At 38.2% G+C, this 22513-nt stretch overlaps 1 protein-coding gene across 2 annotated transcripts in view; it reads right to left on the bottom strand.

Annotated features, from left to right (window-relative positions):
• The window catches only part of LOC117408585 (fibroblast growth factor receptor-like 1), a 108905-nt gene that overhangs the window by 39455 nt on the left and 46937 nt on the right, over positions 1 to 22513 (bottom strand). For both annotated transcript variants that reach the window (XM_034013706.3, XM_034013707.3), the window contains exon 3: positions 13658 to 13930. In XM_034013706.3, coding sequence (XP_033869597.1) covers positions 13658 to 13930 — 273 coding nt within the window. The remainder of the gene's footprint in view (positions 1 to 13657; positions 13931 to 22513) is intronic.

Here is a 22513-nt window from a genome sequence, read left to right as displayed (position 1 = left end):
TATGTTTAAAGAGCTGTACTTGTGGAGCAGTCAGACCAGTCAAACAAGCAGCATGTGCCTAAATAAATCTAAGCCATTTTAAACAGATTAGACTTCATCGCCTTAAAGTGATGAAGGAAAGAGACTGATATATCACAGTTATGAAGGCTGCGGAAAGGAGTCACAAGCAACAAGGCTTGAGCAATGACACACTCCTGGTAGGGAAGAGAGCGGAGCAGCCAAGTCTTAGACTTGATAATTAAACTAGAGAACCAAGCCTAAATGCTTTCAAGGGCGGCTAATACTATTTAATATTTTATGTAATATTTTGTAAGCAAATCCATGAAGGTCGCCCAGGATAAGGGCGCCTGCAAAGAAATAAAATAATATATTATTATTATTTATTTATTTATTTATTTATTTATTTCTTAGCAGACACCCTTATCCAGGGCAACTTACAATTGTTACAAGATATCACATTATTTTTACATACAATGACATTATTTTTTACACATTATTTTTACATACAATTACCCATTTATACAGTTTTTTTTTTTTTTTTACTGGAGCAATCTAGGTAAAGTACCTTGCTCAAAGGTACAGCAGCAGTGTCCCCCACCTGGGATTGAACCCACAACCCTCCCGTCAAGAGTCACTACTCGACACTGCTGCCCTATATATATATATAGGACAGCAGTGTGGAGCAGACAAACGTATTTGGGCAGCTAAAAAAAAGAGAAAAAACAAAAAGAAGGTGATTTCTATAATTTCTAATTGTTCGATTGAAAGATATAAATGAAAGTAGAGATTCATCTTTATAATAAAACAATATTCTTTAATCTGCAGCCCTCACGCAAGAAAGGCTGTTTTCAATCGTGGCAATGAGTTCACCTCTGGAAAAAATCATTCAATCAGACAGGGGACATACCTTGACAATTCATTAATGACAACAGACTGCAAAATGTGTTTGATACACTTCAAATAATCACTGTTGGTTGCTGTGGGGGTGGGGGTGTCTCTCTCTGTTGCTGTGATTCTTTAAGCAGATCAGGCTATTGCATGTTTTTTTTAGGTATTAGTTATCCATTACTTGCATACACTTCAAAATACAGGTACATTAACTAGTTACACTGTAGGTACAATTTTATAATATTTACAACATATAAATACATATACGTATGATTGGGTGTATGTAATGTACAGGCTGAACATAAGCAGTGGGTTCTTATTATAGGGTTTATCTGAGGAGCTGCAGTGAACAGGTTTATGAGCGGTTAGTGCTGATCTAAACCACTCACAGAAGATCACCATTTGATACCATGGATCTCTAGTATATGGCCTCACTGTTAATAAATGTCATAATGAAGAGCTAAACACCCAAATGACAGCTGCTGCAGACCCTGAAACCAGACTCTGTCATCCTCCCTGCCCAAACTCTGACCTAAGCTCAAAACTCTTAAAACTTAATTCGACTTCCTCTCCTACTGCACTCTCCGATTTATCATTTTCATTCTTTTCTGTTGCCAGCTCCTCCCTTTCAAATTTTATGGCACCACAGTCTAACCATGGAAGCTTGGTCCTCTCGCAGCTACAGTATGTCTTTGCTTCATACACTACCCAGTTTCTACAGCTGAAGAAACATTGAATGTGAAATTGCGCGTTCCAATACTGGAGATTAACATGATGATGGTAGCTCTGGGTTCCATGAATGGGATGGGTTTGCTCCGTTCATTAGCATGCAAAACTCTGCTCTGATTAAGATACAGTGTTGAGTATAATTGTATATGATGGCCATACTTAACTCATAGCATACCTAGAAAATCTGTTAATTCTCGCAAGGACTGGTGTTTTAGGTAGATGTACAGTAGATATCAGGTACTGGATGCATTACAGAGCCTTCCTAGGACAGCATTAGCCAATCTAAGTCTTAATCTAGCACTGGGCCGAGGCATGACATCGTTGCTATTCTGGGATTAATGGGCTGGCCATAACAACCATTCCTTAAAAAAAAGAGAGCTTCATTGGAGGAAATCATTTTTCAAGGAAATCATTTTCTGGAGCACATTTCATTAAATTCTAGAGCTTCTCAGTCCAAACAGATTACACGGCCTAAAAAAATCCTGACATTTTTCAAAGACATCTTTCCATTTTTGGGGGGCTTCAGCACAAAGCTGAATTCATACATGAGTGTGGCAAAGTGGTTTGCAGTGCGCAGGTGTAGAGGTGATGCAGTGCTCAGTCATAACAAACACAACACAGTCCACAGTGAAAAACAGCTCCTTTTTTTGTGCTGGGTTGCTTGTTTGGGAACCTTAAATAATAATACCTGGCTCTACACAACGATGTGTATAGCGCAGGTACACCACAGGGTTCAGTCCCGAAATAATAATACTAATAATGACACACACTTTATACACACACAATAGTGAGTGCCCCTAGTGGAAGTGGTGATTTAATACAATAATTGGTGATAACAGTAGTGCAGTGTAGTCCGGGTTTCATGCTGGCTTAGCATGACAGCTCCCGGATATTTAGCAGTCTAGAATAACAAATAATAAACATCAAACAGACAGATAAGACAACACTAAATACTCACAGTACTTTTTTGTTTGTATGTCCTTTACAGGTCTTTCCGTAACCATAACAAAGGAACAGATTGCTTTGCCACATCCCTGAGATACCCTCAGTCACGCCCCCTTCAGTAGCGAGTGCAATCATGTATCCTCCAATCCATGACTGACACATCGCCTAGAGCATTAAGGCGATGACTTCTGGTATTGTGACTCCACCCCCTTTCTGAATGGCCTACTTCCAACTGACCCTAGAAGGAACTGTCAAACCATCCATCCAATATTAATATTAACCACATTCAGACCTATAAAGACAGAATGGGTTTCTGCTTGCGCTGAGTTCTATGAGCATGTCCCGTGGAATGGGAATGGTATCCATTCATCAAAAGAACGTCAGAGCAATGACTGACAAGAACCACATGTGATGTCAGGCGGCCTACTTTGGTTTTCATATAAAACTAAACACTCCTCAATGGCAAAGGTGGCTTTTGAAAACTGTTACAATGAGAATTCAGCAGGCCTGCTTAAAATTTCATAGCAGAAGTTTGGGCGCTCATGTTCAACCGCTTTCCTGCCTTTAGGAAAATGGCCAACAGAAGTCTACAGAAAAAAAGCATCATAGTAATAAATAAGAGTACAATAGCGGGAATGTTTCCCTGTATATGTCAGTTACAACAAGCAAGGGTTTGCACATGAGGTCATAACACTTACGAGTGAAACACTGAGAATATAGCATCACTAAATGTTTTACACGCTAGTTATTATGGGAGTTTTACAGTAGAGGGGTTAACATGCAGAACGGGAGATCATGCAGTGAAGACTTAACATTTAATGAGGTACACAAGTTATCCAGAAAAGCCATATACAGTTTTCAGCCAATGCTTTGACAGAAATGCTTTGACAGAAATACAATTTATATTGTTGCAGCACCTTAAAAGGAAAACCTGAATCCTTGGGACTAATTGTGCAATATTCCAAATAATCCAAAACAACGATTCCACAATTAAGTCTTTATTTCAAATCTTTTAATTGGAAATCATTCCCTTAATTAGGACATACATCATTGGGACACAGACTTGGATGAGAGTATCCTGGCTAGTTCCTTCAGTAGCTTTCGAGCATCTCAACAATTGTTACCACCATTAGCTGGCTCTGACACCAGTAATGCAGCATTAAGAAAGGTAGAATTAATTGCAAAGGAAATGGACGTTTCAGTCAATGAACTCCAGATGTTGGCTTCTCCCGTTGTTCACTGGGTTCTGCATTCCAGGGGCTCAAGTGAGGTGTGATCGCCCTAAATCCATCCAGCAGCCTTGAAACATCTTTTTATACATTAACCCTCGCCTACATTTAACAACAGAAATCATTATAAAAATGTTTGTCCCTGCAACTCTCCATATTCCACTGAAAGGAAGTGTTTGTTAGCCACCATTTTGTTATATGTATGGTAGTGTTTCGATTATTAACTTTGAGTGATCTACACTGGGATCTGTGGAAACAAGCAGCAGACTGTGCCCCCCAGCCTCGGAGATCTCTTAACACACTGCAGGCGAAACAAGGTTTCAAACTCTATAACAGCTTGTGAAAAGAGCCTGGCTCATTTGTACAATGGTTCACATTTAGGGAGAGTGCAGTTGTCAATGTGCACCCAGCCTGTTGCTCATTTAATCTGTAGATAAACATATTGCATTGGTATAAATCATTATTATTTATTATTTATTTCTTAGCAGACGCCCTTATCCAGGGCGACTTACAATCGTAAGCAAATACATTTCAAGTGTTACAATACAAGCAATACAATAAGAGCAAGAAATACAATAACTTTTGTTCAAGTGTGACAAACCACAATTCAATAAATGTATTCTGATACAATAAATTAGTACTTGGAATACCAGTATTACTTTATAGTACTAAAAAACTAATTAACACCTTAAGGTGCACAAGGAATTGAGCGGTTATTCAAATGTTTTCTTCTTAAACTGCATTTGAGATTAAACTATCACGAGGAAACTGACAATTTGGATGACCAGATCCAACCTGTCAGTAATTTTAAACTCTGTTTCGTGCACCTCTGTGCAAAAATAAGAACGTTAGCATCATTTTATTTGTGGGACACATATGTTGTACCTTAAAGGGTTAAACAAATACAGTAAACCATCACCTCCCCAATAAATATTTTAGAACTGGTGCTGAAGTCTATCACAAAAAAACTGTGCAGGGCAGTATTTTTCCTGGTTGGAAAACAGACACAATGGCAAACAAATGAGAGCCAATGTGGATCCACAGTTGTCAGGAAACAGCTCCAAACAGAACACAAACAGTAGGTTGTAAGGGATTGTGGAGGCGCCATCTCACTCCCCTGCTAGATTCCTGGGATATCTCTGGAGAGAGCGACAGGCAGGACTGGGAATTCCACACTCTTTGCGAGGCGGGTCCCCCCTGTCTGCTGAAGCACTCGCTGCTGCCCTTGCCTCTGTCAGCCCTGCACAAACACCTAACAGATTTTTCATCTCAAAACTGAATAGCATTTTTGACAAAAAAACAAATAATAATAAAAACCTACTGCAAAGCTAAAGCCAGGGACTTTATGTTCCAAGCAAAGTCAGAATGGACCAAGGATAGCTTAGAGATTTAGTAAAGAAATTTAGAAAATGAGAAACCAGGCACTATTTATTTCCCCTCTGTCATAGAGAATCAATCAGTGGCATATCCAATGTCGGATGTTGTCGCCCTCATGGCATAGAGAATACTGTAGTTAATTAACAATAAAGTAACGTCGTTAAAAGTGGCCTCCCTGATTAATATTCCTGCTATGACCAGCACTCCCTTTCCAGTGATTAAGGGGGTTTCCCAGTTGGCCATACTGGTTCAAGAGCTGATTGGAATCCCTGTCACTGCAGTTAAAATCATGCACTTACATTGGTTGCTATCTACAAAACTAATAAACCAGTGGTATTTGGTTTTTCGGCAGGGCTGTATGCCATTTATTTTTTTATTTTTTTATTTTTTTTAATTAACGCCAGGATATAACCCTTGAGTGCCCCAGCAGTACAGTTTATGTACAAATTGATTAACTAATACTTTCCCTTTTCATTAATTTATTCAATATATAAACTAGTTTAACTCAACAAAGAGATGCAATATGAATTTTACTGTTTATCTACTGGGAGACCAAGGGAGGTTAAGTGGCTTGCCCCAGGATCACACTGCAGGTCAGTGACTTTGCTAATATTCCACGTCTGGCTCTTAGCACTTCTCATACCTCCAGAGACCAAACTCCTCTGTTTTACTTTGACTCCTCACAAGGAAATAGTAGAAGCTCAGTGTAGACAAAAAAACAAAGATGCTTTTACTCAAAAGCTGTGCTTAAAAAAAGAGACACTAAAAATGCTCCCTTGCCAAATGCCCAGAAATACTCAGCAACAATGGAGGTGAAAATCGTCCTGAAGGAACCCGCCCCACCCCCCTGAGGTACAATTACCAACAAAAACAAACAACCGGTGGAGTCTGGATGGATTTAACAAATAGAGCAGCTTCTGTGGTGTTAAAAAACATAAATCTGTCATCATTACAGGGCCAAGGGGTTGCCAGTACACACATAAGAAAGAACCCAGCGAGTAATCAGCAGGCCACGAGATTCAGAACAGAGGCCTTTCACAAAGCCTCTGCTGCTGCTGATAGATGGCTGTTAGCATGGAAGTTAATGTCTTTACCAGCGGAGGGGCCTGGAATAGTTGGCTGGTTTCACAGCTTGAGGGATTAATATGCCCTCTGCCACTGATATCCAGCATCTCCTGCCAAGATAATGGCCTGAAGCAGATTCTACTGGAGAACTGCAGAGAGCGAAAGTGTGAAGAAAACAAATAAATACGCATGCTGCAGTACGTGATACTCCTTTACCAAGGGAAAAAATGAAAAAGAAATAACACAATCTGTTATCACAAATACACAAATCACAATGACTTATTTTCAAAACATTTCTTAAAGTCTCAAATAAGGGAGAAAAACACCTGTTAAGTTTAAATGACATATTTACAGAAATGTCTTCAAGTTTGTTTCTCATTTTGTAACATTTCAGCAGAATTTTCTCTTTCAACAAAAACGGTGTAGAATTAAAGACTGGAGCAGACATCGGAGGTTCACATCTGGCATTTAGTATGTGAAAATATACAGTGGACTGTTTTATTACATTTAACACAGAACTTCAGTTTACACAGTCACTGCAATTGTTCAGGAATTTTAATAGTTAAACCGGATATATTTTTCCTCTGAATACATCAGCAGTGAAGGAAATAACCATGGGGTTAACCTCTAACACTGATCTAACTAAAAAATACCTTAAAAAATAAGGTTTTCCCCAGTGAAGAGCATTACAAAACAGGAAGCAAAATTGACATTGTATAAATGTGGCTACATCTGCAGAAGAATTTTATTAAAACTCAATAATGCAGGCAGCCAAAACACCCATGACCAAAATCCCTTGACACTGAGTGTCGCTTTTCATTCTGTATCAATCAGTGTAAAAAAGCTATCGGGGCACACTTTGATATTCGCACAGGACACACTACGAACCACCAACCAAAGCATCTACAGAGGATTGTGGGCTAAACACATCCATATGTTCGTCATGCCTTGAATTTGCACAGAGTACATGGCCAGCCTGCAGATGTTTGCAGTAAGCTCAAGCCTAGAGTAAAAATGTATATGAAAAAAAAATGCTCTTCATTTCCTTTAAATTGTGAACAGGTGTTGTCACCTTTCCCAAACTGGCTTCTGTTTAACTATTTTACCAAAACTGGTCTCCCCGAGACAGGCGATCTTTTGTTTGATTTGAAATGATAGCCTGAAAAGTGAGACTGTAAAATTATTTATCCAAACAAAATTAGGAGGGATTGGGGGGAGGTGGGAATAAGAAGGATGGGAGGGGTGTAATAATGTGCCAATATCACAAAGGAACTGGAATATGTTCTTAAGATTGCTCAGAGCGGTTTTACCATTGTGGCCCAGTTGAGACGCACATTTGTGGTCCACAAGAAGCCACTGGCCATGCAAAGTACAAGATATATGGGTACAATTATATCCTTTTGGCTTTATTTATATTACCACCCTGTGTTCAAATGCTTAAACTGTGGTTTCTTTGAATAAGATTTTTTTTTTTTTTTTTCAGTACCGTACCGTTCTAAAAAGTTGTCATTGCAAAGCCTGCAAAATTTAAAAATGTATTTTTTTTTTTTTTTTTTTGTGGAATCTAAAGCTCCATCTTAACTGTGTCCCTATACAGTAAGTTCATAGGTCCCCTACATTGCTGTGGGTGACAGCTAAGGAAGTTCATAGATCCCCTACATTGCTGTGAGTGCCAGCTAAGGATCTCCAGAGTAGTTTCTTGAATCAGGTTAACCATTTGCTGAGTAAGCTTGCTTTACAGAAAGGAAATGCTTGGTTTAGTAGTAACACCTTACAGATGTGTAGAGTGTGCTATGCATTTACAGAATGTAGCTTATATCGAGGAATTCATTTGGGAGTTCTACAGAACCTTTTATCCATCCCAGAGCAATACTAAACCCAGTAATACTTTAACAAAGACAAGCCACATTTACTACAGTAGGCCTGTACAAAGGCTTTCAATCTATATTTAACGGTCAGAAACACTTTGCTTCCTCCATATAACTGTAAACTGTTTAGACATGTAGTTTTCTTTATGAGCCCTATTAAGCTGCAGCACTGCTCTATTTAAAGGGACTATAACTTTTACTTTGTGTCCAGTAGGCCTTTCTATACCATTAAAATTAAAAACCTACAAACAGAAGGTACTGTGCTACTAACAGTAGATTATGTTTTTTCAATTTTAAAAATAAAAATGAAATTAAGCCCCCAATAACTTTTATTCAATTAAGGAAAGTACCAAAATGAATGTAGTGTGTCTCCATTTACAGTACTAAGTCTATCACTGTATCAGTTCCTCAGTTTAATAATGCATACCCTCAAAGAAAAAAACAATTTATTTCTGTTAACTTCTAGGATGCGCTACACCCTTGGCAGTATCGGATGTCTTTACAGGTCATATTCTCACGGTACGGGACGTTGTGCTTGACAGTTTTCTGCTAGTAGTGACAGAATTTGAACCGTGAAGTCTCATGACAGTTTTATGGGTTACCTTACTGTACCAGTGGAAACCATAAGTGGGCTTCAGTCAATGTAACCATATACAAGAAACTGAATACAAATACCCCTATTGGCTCTCTTCAAGACAATCTACTAACATGATATTAGGTTGACCACTGAAGGATTTTTCACACTGTAGTACTACAGTGCCTTGCATAAGTATTCACCCCCCTTGGACTTTTCCACATTTTGTAGTGTTACAACCTGGAATTAAAATGGATATAACTGGGATTTTTACCATTTGATTTACACAACATACTTAACACTTTGAAGGTGCAAAATATTTTTTATTGTGACACAAAAGTTAATTAAACAAAAAAAAAAGACATTTGTTGGTTGCATAAGTATTCACCCCCCTGAGTCAATACTTGGTAGAAGCACCTTTGGCAGCAATTTTGGGTAAGTCTCTACCAGCTTTGCACATCTGGATCCTGCAATTTTTGCCCATTCTTCTTGGCAATATTGCTCAAGCTCTGTCAAGTTGGATGGGGACCGTTTGTGAACAGCAATTTTCAAGTCTTGCCACAGATTCTCAATCGGATTGAGGTCTGGGCTTTGACTGGGCCATTCTAAGACATTGAGGTTCTTGTTTTTAAACCACTCCAGTGTAGCTTTGGCTGTGTGTTTAGGGTCATTGTCCTGCTGGAAGGTGAACCTCCGCCCCAGTCCCAGGTCTCTTGCAGACTGAAACAGGTTTTCCTCTAGAATTTCCCTGTATTTGGCTCCATCCATCTTGCCCTCAATCCTGACCAGTTTCCCAGTCCCTGCCATTGAAAAGCATCCCCATAACATGATGCTGCCACCACCATGCTTCACCATGGGGATGGTGTTCTCAGGGTGATGAGCAGTGTTGGCTTTATGCCACACATAGCGTTTTGCGCTAAGGCCAAAAAGTTCAGTTTTGGTCTCATCAGACCAGAGAACCTTTTTCCACATGTTTGCTGTGTCTCCCACATGCCTTTTGGCAAAATCCAAACAGGATTTGATATGGGTTTTTTTCAGCAATGACTTTCTTCTCGCCACTCTTCCATAAAGCCCAGCTTTGTGAAGCATCCGGGTTATAGTTGTCCCATGGACGGTTTCTCCCATCTCAGCTGTGGATCTCTCCAGCTCCTTCAGAGTTACCATTGGCCTCTTGGTTGCTTCTCTGACTAATGCCCTCCTTACCTGGTCACTGAGTTTTGGTGGACGGCCTTCTCTAGGCAGAGTCGTGGTTGTGCCATATTCTTTCCATTTTTTAATAATGGATTTAACGGTGCTCCGGGGGATGTTCAAAGTTATGAAGGTATAAAGGTATAACCCAACCCTGATTGGTGCTTCTCCAGAACTTTATCCCGGACTTGTTTTGATAGCTCCTTGGTCTTCATGATGCTGTTTGTTTAGATATGCTCTCTAACAAACTCTGGGGCCTTTCAGAAACAGGTGTATTTAATCTGAGACCATGTGACACTTTAATTGTACACAGGTGGACTCCATTCAACTAATTATGTGACTTCTGAAGGCAATTGGTTGCACCAAAGCTTATTTAGGGGTGTCACAGCAAAGAGGATGAATACTTATGCAATCAAGACTTTTCAGTTTTTTATTTGTAAATAATTTTGAAAAATATGTAGATTTTGTTCCCCACTTCGACATTATGGACTATTTTGTGCAGATCAGTGACAAAAAATCCTAATTAAATCCATTTTAATTCCAGGTTGTAACACTACAAAATGTGGAAAAGTCCAAGGGGGGTGAATACTTACACAAGGCATTGTATTTTTAAAGGTATAGATAGTGTTTTATATGGGCAACTTGCAGGTTTCCTGCACTTATTCTTTGTGCATTCTTTGCCAAAACCTTGCTTTGTGATGCTGACTCAGTTCAGCTGTGCGTTCCTTCCAGGTGCACAGTACGCTACATTGCTGTAACTCAATTCTAAGTTTGGGTGACAACTGCTACAGATTATATCTCTCCAAGCTCTAATAAGCTTGTCTGGATGCTGCAGTTCAATCATAAATTAGTTAGTCACAGGACTCGCTGTGCCCACTAACACCTGACTAACCACTCGAGATCCTTTTCACAGCTCCCCTACTGTAAATGGTTTCTCAGACCCTACTGATGACTTAATCTCCAAGGCTATAATGTAAAACATGCTGTACTTTATAAAAAATGTCACCCTGGATTTGAAATCGCTGGCTGAAATATCCCCTGCAGAGATAAGCAGCATGGTAGTACCTGGATGGGATTTAGTTATGGAGAGAGATCTGGGCCAAACAAAAGAGAACAAAAAAAGTAGGAATACTACAAAGCCAAATCTCTGTTTGTAAACTCTTTTTTTTTATCAAAGGTAAGCTGGCATTAATAAATGGGAACCCCTCTGCGTACCAGCTGCTTTTGGCAGGATGAGGTAATCTTGGCATGGATTAGCTCTAAATCTCTGAGTAATTGTTATAGTTTGTTGAAGATTTAAGGTCCTGTATTGCCAAGCTGAGGCAGAGCGCGGCATTTTTTTTTTCACAAACGCTGAAGGAAAGCAGAGTGGGCAGCTTTCCAAATAATTGAGATTTGTCATCATGGGAAAGATCATTGGGGGGGGGGGGAACGACACAAACCTCTTTTCAAACTACTCTGGCTCTGCAAAGGCATATTACTGACAGGTCTTGGTACTGCTTTTGAAAAACGTCAGTGGCAATTTTCTTAATGTGCTTATAAGCTAAGAGAAATTCAGCATTAAATAATTTTGAACCAACCTTGTCAATTCACACGACAAGAAAAACAAGCTTTTAATTTCTTTCAGTAGTAATAACATTTTCAATAAATGTTTCAAATCAGCTTTTGAAAATATAATGATAGTTTAATAGAAAGTGTGTCTGCCACAGAAAATAAACAACAGTAAACCTCAACTTCTGCATTCGACATGCTCTGAGTGAAAAAAGTTAATAACTATTTATTTAAAATTACAACAGTTTCCACTGACATAATGTCCTATTAAAGTCAGCAACAAAAATAAAAATGAAACTGACAAGATGTCAGGATTGTTGCCACCCGTTTCAGTGCCAGCTAATTTCCTTTCAAGTGTATTTTTAATATAAATTTTCTGCAGGCACAGTACAAAGTTTTTACATCATACACAGGGCGTAATACATAAAAATATGAATGTGGGTATTTTGAAGCCCACAAACATCAATCAATCAATCAATCAATCAATCAATCAATCAATCAATCAATATATATATATATAAAATAGATGGGCTTCTGTGACATCATCAATTAATGTACTGTATTCTCATTTTGCTGACCATTAATGAACATTTCTGTACTGTGGGTGTTGTCGAGTGATTGAAAACAAGACATTTTGTGTTTTGAGTCAAATGGGTCAAAGTTATAGTATATTTTCCTCTAGAGGAGTTATCCATGTATTATATATATATATATATATGGGTGTGTGTGGGTGTGTATTTACTGTATACATTAATTGTTCTAAAAGTGCAACAGCATCAAAGTGTTTTCTACACAACCAACCAAATAAAATTTGACATCCTGAATTATTAGGCATTGGTCTGCTCCACCCGAAAAGCCGTCATTTGTAGGGTGTCAACCAAAAATGTCTCATCAGCTTGTCTTAACATTCTGCGACAGCCTGTTGATGTTACAACACAGAGTCATCCGCAAAACTAAACAAAATGACCCTCCTCTCCACGGGGGAGTCAAAACAAAAGACATAGCAGCATGTGCTCGAGACACTTGTGTTATCAGGGATCAGGGGTCGTGCGAGACTCTGAGGGATCACAAGATTAATATCGTCCCTGGGGCAACACGAGCTCTGCTGGGGATGGCCTCAATTAGTCACCAATTAATTAGGATAATGGCTGTGCCTTCAGGACATCGCCTAGTGTTGGCATGGAACAGATATCACCTCTTTAGTTTAAAATACTAAAGTCATATTATTTCCCCCGGCTCATTAAAGGCAACCAAAAAAAGTGGAAAAATATATACATTTTAAAACAAGCACTATTTCTCAAACAGATTTCAGAACAGTTTTCTTTCTTTTTTTTTTTACTGCTGTAAAACAGAGTTGTATCTTAGGTTTAGCAGAGATCCTAGAGATCCAAGGTTTGAATCCCAACAGAGCTCAAGGATGGTTCTCCAAGATTTTGTTTAAATCCTGCTACTCACAGTATTGACCTTTTGACAAATAATTTAAACTTAATTCTGTTTAAGTCTGCCCAGCTGTAATAGCAGGTCTTCCCTAAAATGGTAACATTTGAAATGGATTCGGTAAAATTGTTATACGTCAGTTTTTATTTATTTATTTATTTATTTTTACTTCATTCCTGATTGTCCTGCCACTGCGACAAAAGCCTAAATCAACATGCATATCCCTTTATCCTCAAGGAAAAGGGCTCCTTTTGCCTGTAACACCCCGGCCTACACTTGGGCGCCATCCTTTTAGGTAAAACTTGATGGATTTTTCATAGTAAACTATGGTTCTTATATGACATTCAAACCAATGGCGTCACTGTCAGTTTAGACAGTTAAGACATCTATCCTTGTTGGCACGTTCTTCAGAGGGGCATGCCCTCAGTGGATCATGCTGAGTGGTCCCAAACATATGAGTTAGAGCCAATCAGAATCTAAAGCACATTGTACCCCCTAGAAACCAAGTGAAAATACAAACAATTGATGTATTGGAGACTGTTGTTAGTATCAAAGCCCTGTTCTGATCTAATTGGTGAGGTTGGCGCTCTGATTCATGCAGAACATGCTTTTCAGTGGGTGTGTTAATTTATCCGCTCACTCGGATCACCGATGAAATCTGCTCTGCAGCTCTCTGAGTTGCTCAGGAGGAGCGGAACTGAACATGCCATTAAGTGGGTTCTTTCACTGAGCTGCTCTGAGCAGCTCACCTACTTAACGCACCCACAGAAAAGTTGTGCCTAGTAATGGAATGCTAAAAGACTCACCAATCACAATGAGCGTATAGTTGATGTTGATGCTGCCGAAGCCGTTGGTAGCCTTACAAATGAAGGTCCCGGCATCTTCTGCCTCCACCTCCTTGATCTTGAGCCCCTGCCGGAGCACACGGAACCTCGTCCAGCCGCTATGGATGGTGCGCCCATCTTTGGTCCACATGGTGAGTGGCGGGGGGTCTCCTTCAACCGGGCACAGCAACTTCATGGTTCGGCCAATTCTTACCGTCTGGCGATGGATTACCTTGTCTGCAATTCTCGGCGGACCTAAATACAACACAACAAAGGAGATTTCTTTAACACGGATCATCCAAAATATTTATATTATAAGAAAAAAAAAATTGCGTTTAACATTTCACTCTAGAGTCTAGACCCATCAAACTAACACCATCAACAAGTACTGTGTACTAAATTTGGCTTATCTAAAACTGCTAGAGGTTGACAGTAAGCATGCTTGGAATAAGAAATATCAGATCATTTTTTTTTTTTTTCAGTCTTTCACTGATACTTGTGACAGAACTGGGTGTTAGTAGAAGCTGAACATAGGTACCTGGCCTAAACAGCAGCAGTATGAACATGCAGGGAAAGAGTAAGACTTCAAGCAGAGTATGGTAAAAGAATGTGCAACAATATCCAACAAGTGCTGTTTGCAATTTAAAGCTGTTTCTAATTCAGCAGGGGGAAACTCAATTGACATTTTTTTTTGCACCACTAAATATTAATAAATGAATGCATTTGAAGAAGAACAAAAAAAAAACATATCCAGTGACTTGCCACTTCAAAGATGTTGGTTATTTGTCAGCATACCCACATATACGAATAAGCATGTGAGGCTTGTCTGACAGGGTTTTCTGTTATATGGCGGGGGGAGGCGTAGATAAATAGTTTTAAAAAATGTAGACCTCCAGGCAGGATAATTATCTTTCTATAGTTCCACTGATGCAAGCCATCTGGGCTAGCATTTACATGCCGCCGATCCTCCAGAACACTTGTAATGAGCCATCACTAGGCCACATCAACTCCTCCCTGATTATAAACCTGAACCAAGGGGCCCCAGATAAATGGTGCCTATGGAAGTAAGCTTTCTACTAGGGAAGGAGTAAGGAACTGACATGTACTACAGGAAACAAATCTGCAGCCATAATACAAAGTTAGTGAAAGTGCTCCCCTATTGTTGTTGAGGAAAAATATCTATCCTGCCTAAAATCGCATTGGCAAATCTCTGCAGTATGCATTTCAACTTTTACCCCCTTTTCAAAACAATGTAAATGTCTGTAGCTGGCAGTCACCCTTAACTGAAAGCTCGGCAGAGCTGCCTGGAAGTCACAGCTGTTTATAAGCAGGAAACCTGGCAACTTATAGTTTAAAGGAGCATCACCAGATATTTATGAACATGGATGCTCAGTTAATTTCACCATGGTGTATATAACGGAGTCACTTCACCGTACATAAAACAAGGTCACAGCCTGCTGGCAGTAAGATGGGGGTGCTTGTTTAATTAATTAAGCTATTGTTCGATTTGGGCAGAAATGTTAAAACCAATTTGCTATAATTGGATAGTCCACTTAAACAATGTTTTCAAAAATGTTTTCTGTGTGGAAGAGAAAGTGAAATTATTGTCTATGAAAGCAAAAAAAAAAACTTTTTGTTTTTAATTTACAAGTTTCAGATTAGTTTAGCTCCAATGAACATCTCATTGTAAGTATTTTCATGGTGTTGTACAAATTATTGTTTTCTCCACAATTTAGAATGTACAATTATCTCCCTCATCACAGCAATTCCCCACTCAGACCAGGAGAACTGAAGGCTCAGTCGAGGTCTGATCTTACGACCAAGCCAGCTTGCTCTTTTACACCCTGGAATGTCAGTGAGCTACCAGTCACTGAAGGACAAAGCCCAGCCCTGCAGATGTCTGCATGAGCTCAGGTGCCAGGTTAGCAAGGTCCGCTGTAGTGTGATGAGGAGAAACAATCCTGCCTCCCTAACCTGCCATAGCCAATGAGACGGAACGTGAACCTGCACTCCCTTGACTGTGTGACACAGCCGCAACTTTAACAGGAAGAAGAGAAGGAGGGATATAGCAATGAGTCAGTGGCTGAGATGGGATTTGAACCGGGGACCTCCTGGTTACAAGCCCTTTTCTTTAACCACTGGACCACACATGGCCCTTAATTATGTCTCAATCCTAAAATTTAGGTGATGCAAAACTTGTGGCCATAGCTGTAGTAAACAAGGTTGTGTTACTGATGTCCAAGGAAAGTCCAAGCAAGGCCACATTCTTCTTCTTTTTTTTTTTAAATGCTGAATGGGGATTTGAGATGCTTCGTTTACTTTTTTACTTGTATACACGTGTCCTAATTCACTGGCTAAACCCTCACTAGTTTTGCACAAAGAGAAATGTATTAACACTAGGGGTGTGTGCCTTTAGCTTGACGACGATACGATATGTACCTTGATACAAGGGCTGCGATACGATACGTATTATGAAACAAATAATAAAGCACAAAAAGTAGCTTATCACTATAATCCAGTAATGCTAACTGCAAAAACTTGCAATCCTGAATAATTATAATGTTAATGAAACATGTATTATTCAATCTCATTAACTGTGTTCCTGAAAGAAGTGTAAATAACCATGTTTACAACTCAGAGCAAAGACAGAGCAAACATATTACTCATTCTTCAATAAAGAAATAGGCCTATACCAAACAATATATTCATATTGACAATAAGGCATCAAAACAAATAAGAGACATTACCTTTTTTAAACCAAAAGTGAGTTGGGTTTTTTTTTCTGTGTATACATGAAATGCCTACAGCCCTAAAATTTCCAACATATGTTTATAAGTAATCTTCTAATATATATATTTTTTTAAAAAACAATTGTGTGGGACACAATACTCCTTTTTTAAAACCCATTTATTTATGCAATATGGAATTGTGGTCTGCTTTGCAAATGGCAAGAACACCTACAGCAAGGGGTGCCCAACTCTGAGGGCCGTAGCCTAGCAGGTTTTATAGGCCTCTTTAAATCAGTGCATCGATATTGTTGCATCTTCTCAAGTGCACTGAAAGATTAGTTGTAGTTCCAGTGTACTTAACTTCTGCTCGGCATATCTTTCAAATCGTGTTTGACTTACCAAGCTTGTTTCCCTTTTCATTTAGAGAAAAAACAAAATGCTTCCACACTTTGGATTTAAGCTTAGTTGGAGCATTTTGTATAGGTTTAGGTTAGGGTTTATTCTCTGTTGTTCTTTTACGCCCGCCCTTGCGTCTGCTATGAGGAACGCACTGTAATGAAGTAAACAATATTTGACCCAGGAAGTAAAGTAAATAAATGATCATGCGCAGTCCCACGGTGCTTTATTTTTCAGTAAACTATGTTGCATTATCACTGTGTTTACTTAATGAGTTGCAGGGCAGTTGTATCGGTATGATTCGTTATCGATTGAACCGAAGCTAGAACGTCCATACCAGTGAATCGCTACACCACTAATTAACATATTAAATATAATTACAAAAAAGAAATTCCAAGAAAGGCCAAATCTCCTGGACATTTTGAAAATGAAAGTCATTTATTTACCCAAGTATGAGTCCATCATACATTTTATGCAGATGTAAAACATATATATACAATATAACAATATACAATATATACAATATATACAATATATATATATATATATATATATATATATATATATATATATATATATATATATATATATATATATAGTGACAGATTGCCTTTTGGTCCCAAGTTTTCCTTCTTCAAACAAACACTTGACAACCAGTGTGTTTATTATTTACAATAATAAAAAGAAAATAAACAAAACAAAACCTAACCCGATCTCATGTCCTAGCTAAACAGAAGTTATCTCTATCTAATAACGAGGCAGGCTAAGCCTGTTACCTCGTCTTCAAAACCAAATCAAAATCCAAGCCGTAGCCCAAATACTTTTTCCATTAGTTCATTGTCCAGTTTCACAGTACTAATAATAATCCATTTGCTCGTCTTTCGCTCACTCTCACTCTCACTCTCACTCTCCAAACACAACTCCTACCATCAACCTCTCCGAACCACACACATGCACACCTTTTAAACATAAACAATTACATTGTTAAACAATTGACAAATCATTCAATTGACTAATTAATTTGGACTGGAGCCAACCCTGACTCCACTAGCTTCTACATGGTCCTATTGTCTCTGCACAATTGTAATTATTTATTTGTTTACCATGCAGTTGGTTTACGTTGTCTTTTCACATTTTATTTGTTTTCTTTAACCAATCCCTCACAATATATATATATATATATATATATATATTGTTTACTAAAATGACGATACCTGATTACCTGATTACCTTTTCAAAACACTGAAAGTCCAAAAGCTGCAAAATAGCAAACAGTGAACCTTCATTTGCAATTAGGCAAAAATTACAAACAAACTGGGCAGAGGGAAATTGATATACTGTGGACTTACAACTAAGGCAAACTTCCTTCTAAGAAAAAGGGGGTTCAAATTGAATGCATTGCTTTGAAAAACATAAAAAAAACACCATACAAAATCTATTCCTGTGGCAGAGCAGGGCTCTGCCCTTAGAAATACTGGCAGGGAAGGAGTTAAATTCTCCTCCCTGCCCAGGTTGATTGCGTCAGGTGGGAGCAATCAACCCATTAATCATTCAATTAAGGACTCAGCCACCTGGCATAAGAGGCCTCAGTCTTCCATTTAGAAAAGAGAGTTCTAGAAAGAGAGGAAGAGTGTTTGTCTGTGTGTGCTGTTTTTCTGTTTTGTTAGGTTTTTTTGAATCCAGTGAAGGCAACGCCCAGCCTGGAAGCTTTATTTGTAAGTTTTGTTTTGTGTAGTGTGTGTTTTGAAACCTTTTTGTTTGGCCCTTGTGTTTATTTTGTATTTTTGTTTATTAAAAAAACTTTATTTTGAACTTTAAAACTGTCTCTGAGCCTCAACCTCTGTCATCCTTGTCACAATTCCACAATGACAAGTGAAAACAGTTCTTAAGCTAACTGAATGTACAAATAAAACAGAATACACTAAGCCTGTTCACTTGCACGCCACCTGAATGTTGGGCTATTCCTCGGTTCTAATATCTGTGTAGGGACGGGTAGGGAAAGCGGTGAGAAACACCAGGTACTTTTATTAAAGTGTTGTCAAATTGAAAATAACGAATGAAAAACAAAATGATTAACAGGAAGAGACCTATAATAATGCCATATTACACTTAATCTCAGCTCTTTCTTACTCTCATTTAATGAATCAGGGTCCCAAATACACAGGTGTCTACCTACTTCCTGCTTTACACAGTAACCTGGATTCTCTGATTCTCTTAAACTGTTGCTCATCAAGTTTTAACCCGGCAATTTCTGAAAGCAGACAGCATAATAAGTCATTAGCTTTCCTTTTGATTTCAGACAGACATCTCAATGCGAGCGCACAAGCAGGAAATTGTAAGTGTCATTGTTTATGTCTGCAAGGAGGCTGTAACCGGCGCACTTGACTCTGTGCCACTTTCTTCAGGGCCGGGCTCACAGTACTACCAGGGCAACAAGTCCATAAATAACACAGAGCCCCACTCTGGGGTAACCCATGGCAATAGCCATTTATTTAATGACTAATTACATCTTATTTTTAGTTGATCAGCATTCTTGTTCTCTAGCTAGCTTTTTTCTTTGGTTTAAATACTGGAATGAATTTCTAAAAAAATGTGGCCAAATATCCCTTGTTTAAAAAAAGCCACATAAAACAAATATTTACATATTACGTATTGAAACTTCACGCTTCAATACGTAATACGTTGTTATTATATCCCAATCGGCCAAATCACCACCATATAATTGTTCTGTCAGTGTTGCATAGCATAATTGTCCTTATAAGGAAGGCAACTTGTATACATTCAATTTGAAGGTTTTTTTTTATAAGTGAGGCAGACGTTTCCAACACAATTACCAACATACATATAACTCATCTTTAGTGTTCCGTTTTTCTGTTTTATTCCAAATTTTACAGTAAAATTACAGGATTTTGTTTTAAACTGTAAGTCGGTTTTTACTGATTTATAAACAATTTTTGTCTATTCAATATTTTCCTGTTACTATTTTCTAGGCAATACACAATATTTTGATTAAAATGCTGTTTTATTTTGACTCCGACATTGTAATAAACAGCCCTACACTGTAAGGGCTAGTAGGATACAGTAGACGTTTAGGCATCAGTGGATCAAATAACGTTCAAACATGGTTCTCCGATACATTATCACCTGATTATATTGACCAATCTAGGTCTGATTACTGCGGCAATTGCTGGGCGTAGTAACTACTAGCTTGATCAAAAACTAAATTGAAATACTTATGTAGCGGGTGCTCCCTGTTAAGTGAGTTCCATCACTGAGAGAATGTGGCAGGTGTAATTGATTAACTGCATTCAATTGGATAAATCTTTTCACCTCGTTACCATTTAAAGGGCCGTGTAAACTGAGGCACGGGAGATGCAAGGCTGCGGGAATGTTGGCGCCACACGTTTGTTTGCAAGTATGCCCCGTGGATTGAGGTAGTATAATCGTTTAGAGCTTTCTTTTGGTCTAAACTGTTTTGTGCAGTTAAAGCAGTGTATATGGCTATTAAGCAGTCTGTGGTTGTAATCAACCTGTACCTGCTCTGTGAAAAGTTTGGGCTGATGTGGCATTTGACAGTCCTCATAGGAGTTAAGCTTATAAACGTTTTAAATTGAGTTGTGTGCGTCTGTATTCCCGGAGCCTTGCACGCTGCCCGTTAGGAAGGAACTGTTCACTTTCTTCGCTTAGGTTACTTTAAAGGGGATTGATTGGTGTTATATTGGGTTAGAGTGAACTTGAGTTATTCAGTGCTTACTATATTACCCCATGTTAATCTGTATTCTCATTGAATGAGAGTAACACTGGTAACAATGTTATTGGAGAGTGATTTGCTGTATTGTGGGTTATTTTTGTTTTGGTGGATTATTATTATTTTGTGTGATATTCATTTGGTTTGGAGTGTACCAGTTATTTGGTTGTAGTATTATGTTTCATTGTTTAGTGTACTAATTACTTGTTTTACCACAACTGTCCTGATTCTATGAGATGCCTGTTTAACTGCATAATTCTCTGTATGAAATTCAATCTTTAACTACTTCATTGATGCTAATTGTATTTGCACCGAATTCAGTTTCTAATTAGCCCATTGCTGGTAATTGTAGCCTACCTGTTTTGAAACCTGATCTTGGATTATTTCATTTATGTTAATTATAATATACTCTTGTTACTTGTCTGCTATTGTGAGTTCTGTATTTTAATCGTGCATATGATCTTTTAACAGAAGCCATGTTTCATAAATAAAGTGTTTTACTTTTATCTCTTGTTTGTCGCTCCTTGTCTTTGCCCAGTATAATGTTTTAATTGCCCTATATAACAAACCTGTGTATTTTGAGTGATCTGGTAAATTTGAAAAGTAAATTCTGAAGGTGTAATACCTTCAGTGGCTTCAGGGTTAATTGGTATCCATGGTTTCCAATTGCCACTCTCCAAAGACCCCCTCACCCCCACATGCTACATTTACATGGAAATATACGATTTTTATTGGATGAGGAAAGGGAAGAAAACGTAAATCACGTCATGAATATTCAAAAGAAAACAAATGTTTTGAAGTATACAAAAAGCAAAAATAACAGAAGTGGGTCAGATGAGGCAGAGGATGCATAGCGCTGCAAATACTGCTGCATCGAGGTACATGTTCACGCTGACAATAAAATAACATACTGAAACTTAAGTGACACATTAAACTAAAACAATAAAATGAACAGACAAGCAATCCATTTATGAGGCTTTTACACACGCTTTAATAAAAAGAGCATGCACAATGACTGTTAGTTTGTCATGTGGTTTGTTGCAGCCACTGTTTATTGCAGAGAGGTATGTATGACACAGTGCGACAGTACTGTCCATCAGCTAAAACACTGCCTAATGCTGGCAATCTTAATCATAAATATTTGACAGAAAATGGTGATGCATTAGTTGGTAAACTTATGGAACGCACTGATGGAAATGTCCAGTGTGATTTGTGACGCGTCTCCTGATGGCTTGCACCGCCCAGTTCTGTCAAATTTCTTTTCTTTTTATGATTTCAAGGCGAATAAACCTGGTTTGTTTTGTGCTGATGTCACGTTCATACCTACTGTAGATACTGTTTCCGTCAGCACAGTGATTGCCCAAACGTTTGCAAAGTACCAGCTAACTTGGGAAAATGTGGCTTCGACTTGCACAGATTCTGCTTCATCATACATGCCAGGGACATTAAACTTAATCAGAAACCAGAACTGCTACACATCCTATTCCACATGTAAAGTGAGTATACTGAGATTTTTTTACCCCGATTTTTACTGATGTTTTGATTAAAAACAATGTTTTACCGATTTTAAATATAAAAACTGAAAATGCGGAACACTACTCATCTTAAATGAAGCGGAAAATGCAATTTATTGCTGGATCATGCAGTTAGTAAATCACTCTGTTTATATGAAATATAGTATTAAGAGAACTATTGTTTATATGACATTAAGAAATATAGAAAAATAAAGAAAATGAAATACATCAAAAATAATTTAGAAAAACTTCACAGCACCTTCACAGAAGTAGAAAATCTGTGGTGCTCCAGGCTGATTGGTATTGCCAGAAGCTTAAGCAGTAAGTCATGACTGAGTATTTGAATGTGTGAAGGAAACATAAAATAATAATATAAAAACTTTGCTAAATCCTTAACATGGTTTAATTTTATTTCTTTTAATACTTAAAAATCTATTTTTAATTGAAGCTC

This window comes from Acipenser ruthenus, chromosome 2 (assembly GCF_902713425.1).
Source record: "Acipenser ruthenus chromosome 2, fAciRut3.2 maternal haplotype, whole genome shotgun sequence".
NCBI lineage: Eukaryota > Metazoa > Chordata > Actinopteri > Acipenseriformes > Acipenseridae > Acipenser > Acipenser ruthenus.
Note: the sequence above shows the minus strand (reverse complement) of the source record. Positions and strands in the feature narration are given on the sequence as shown.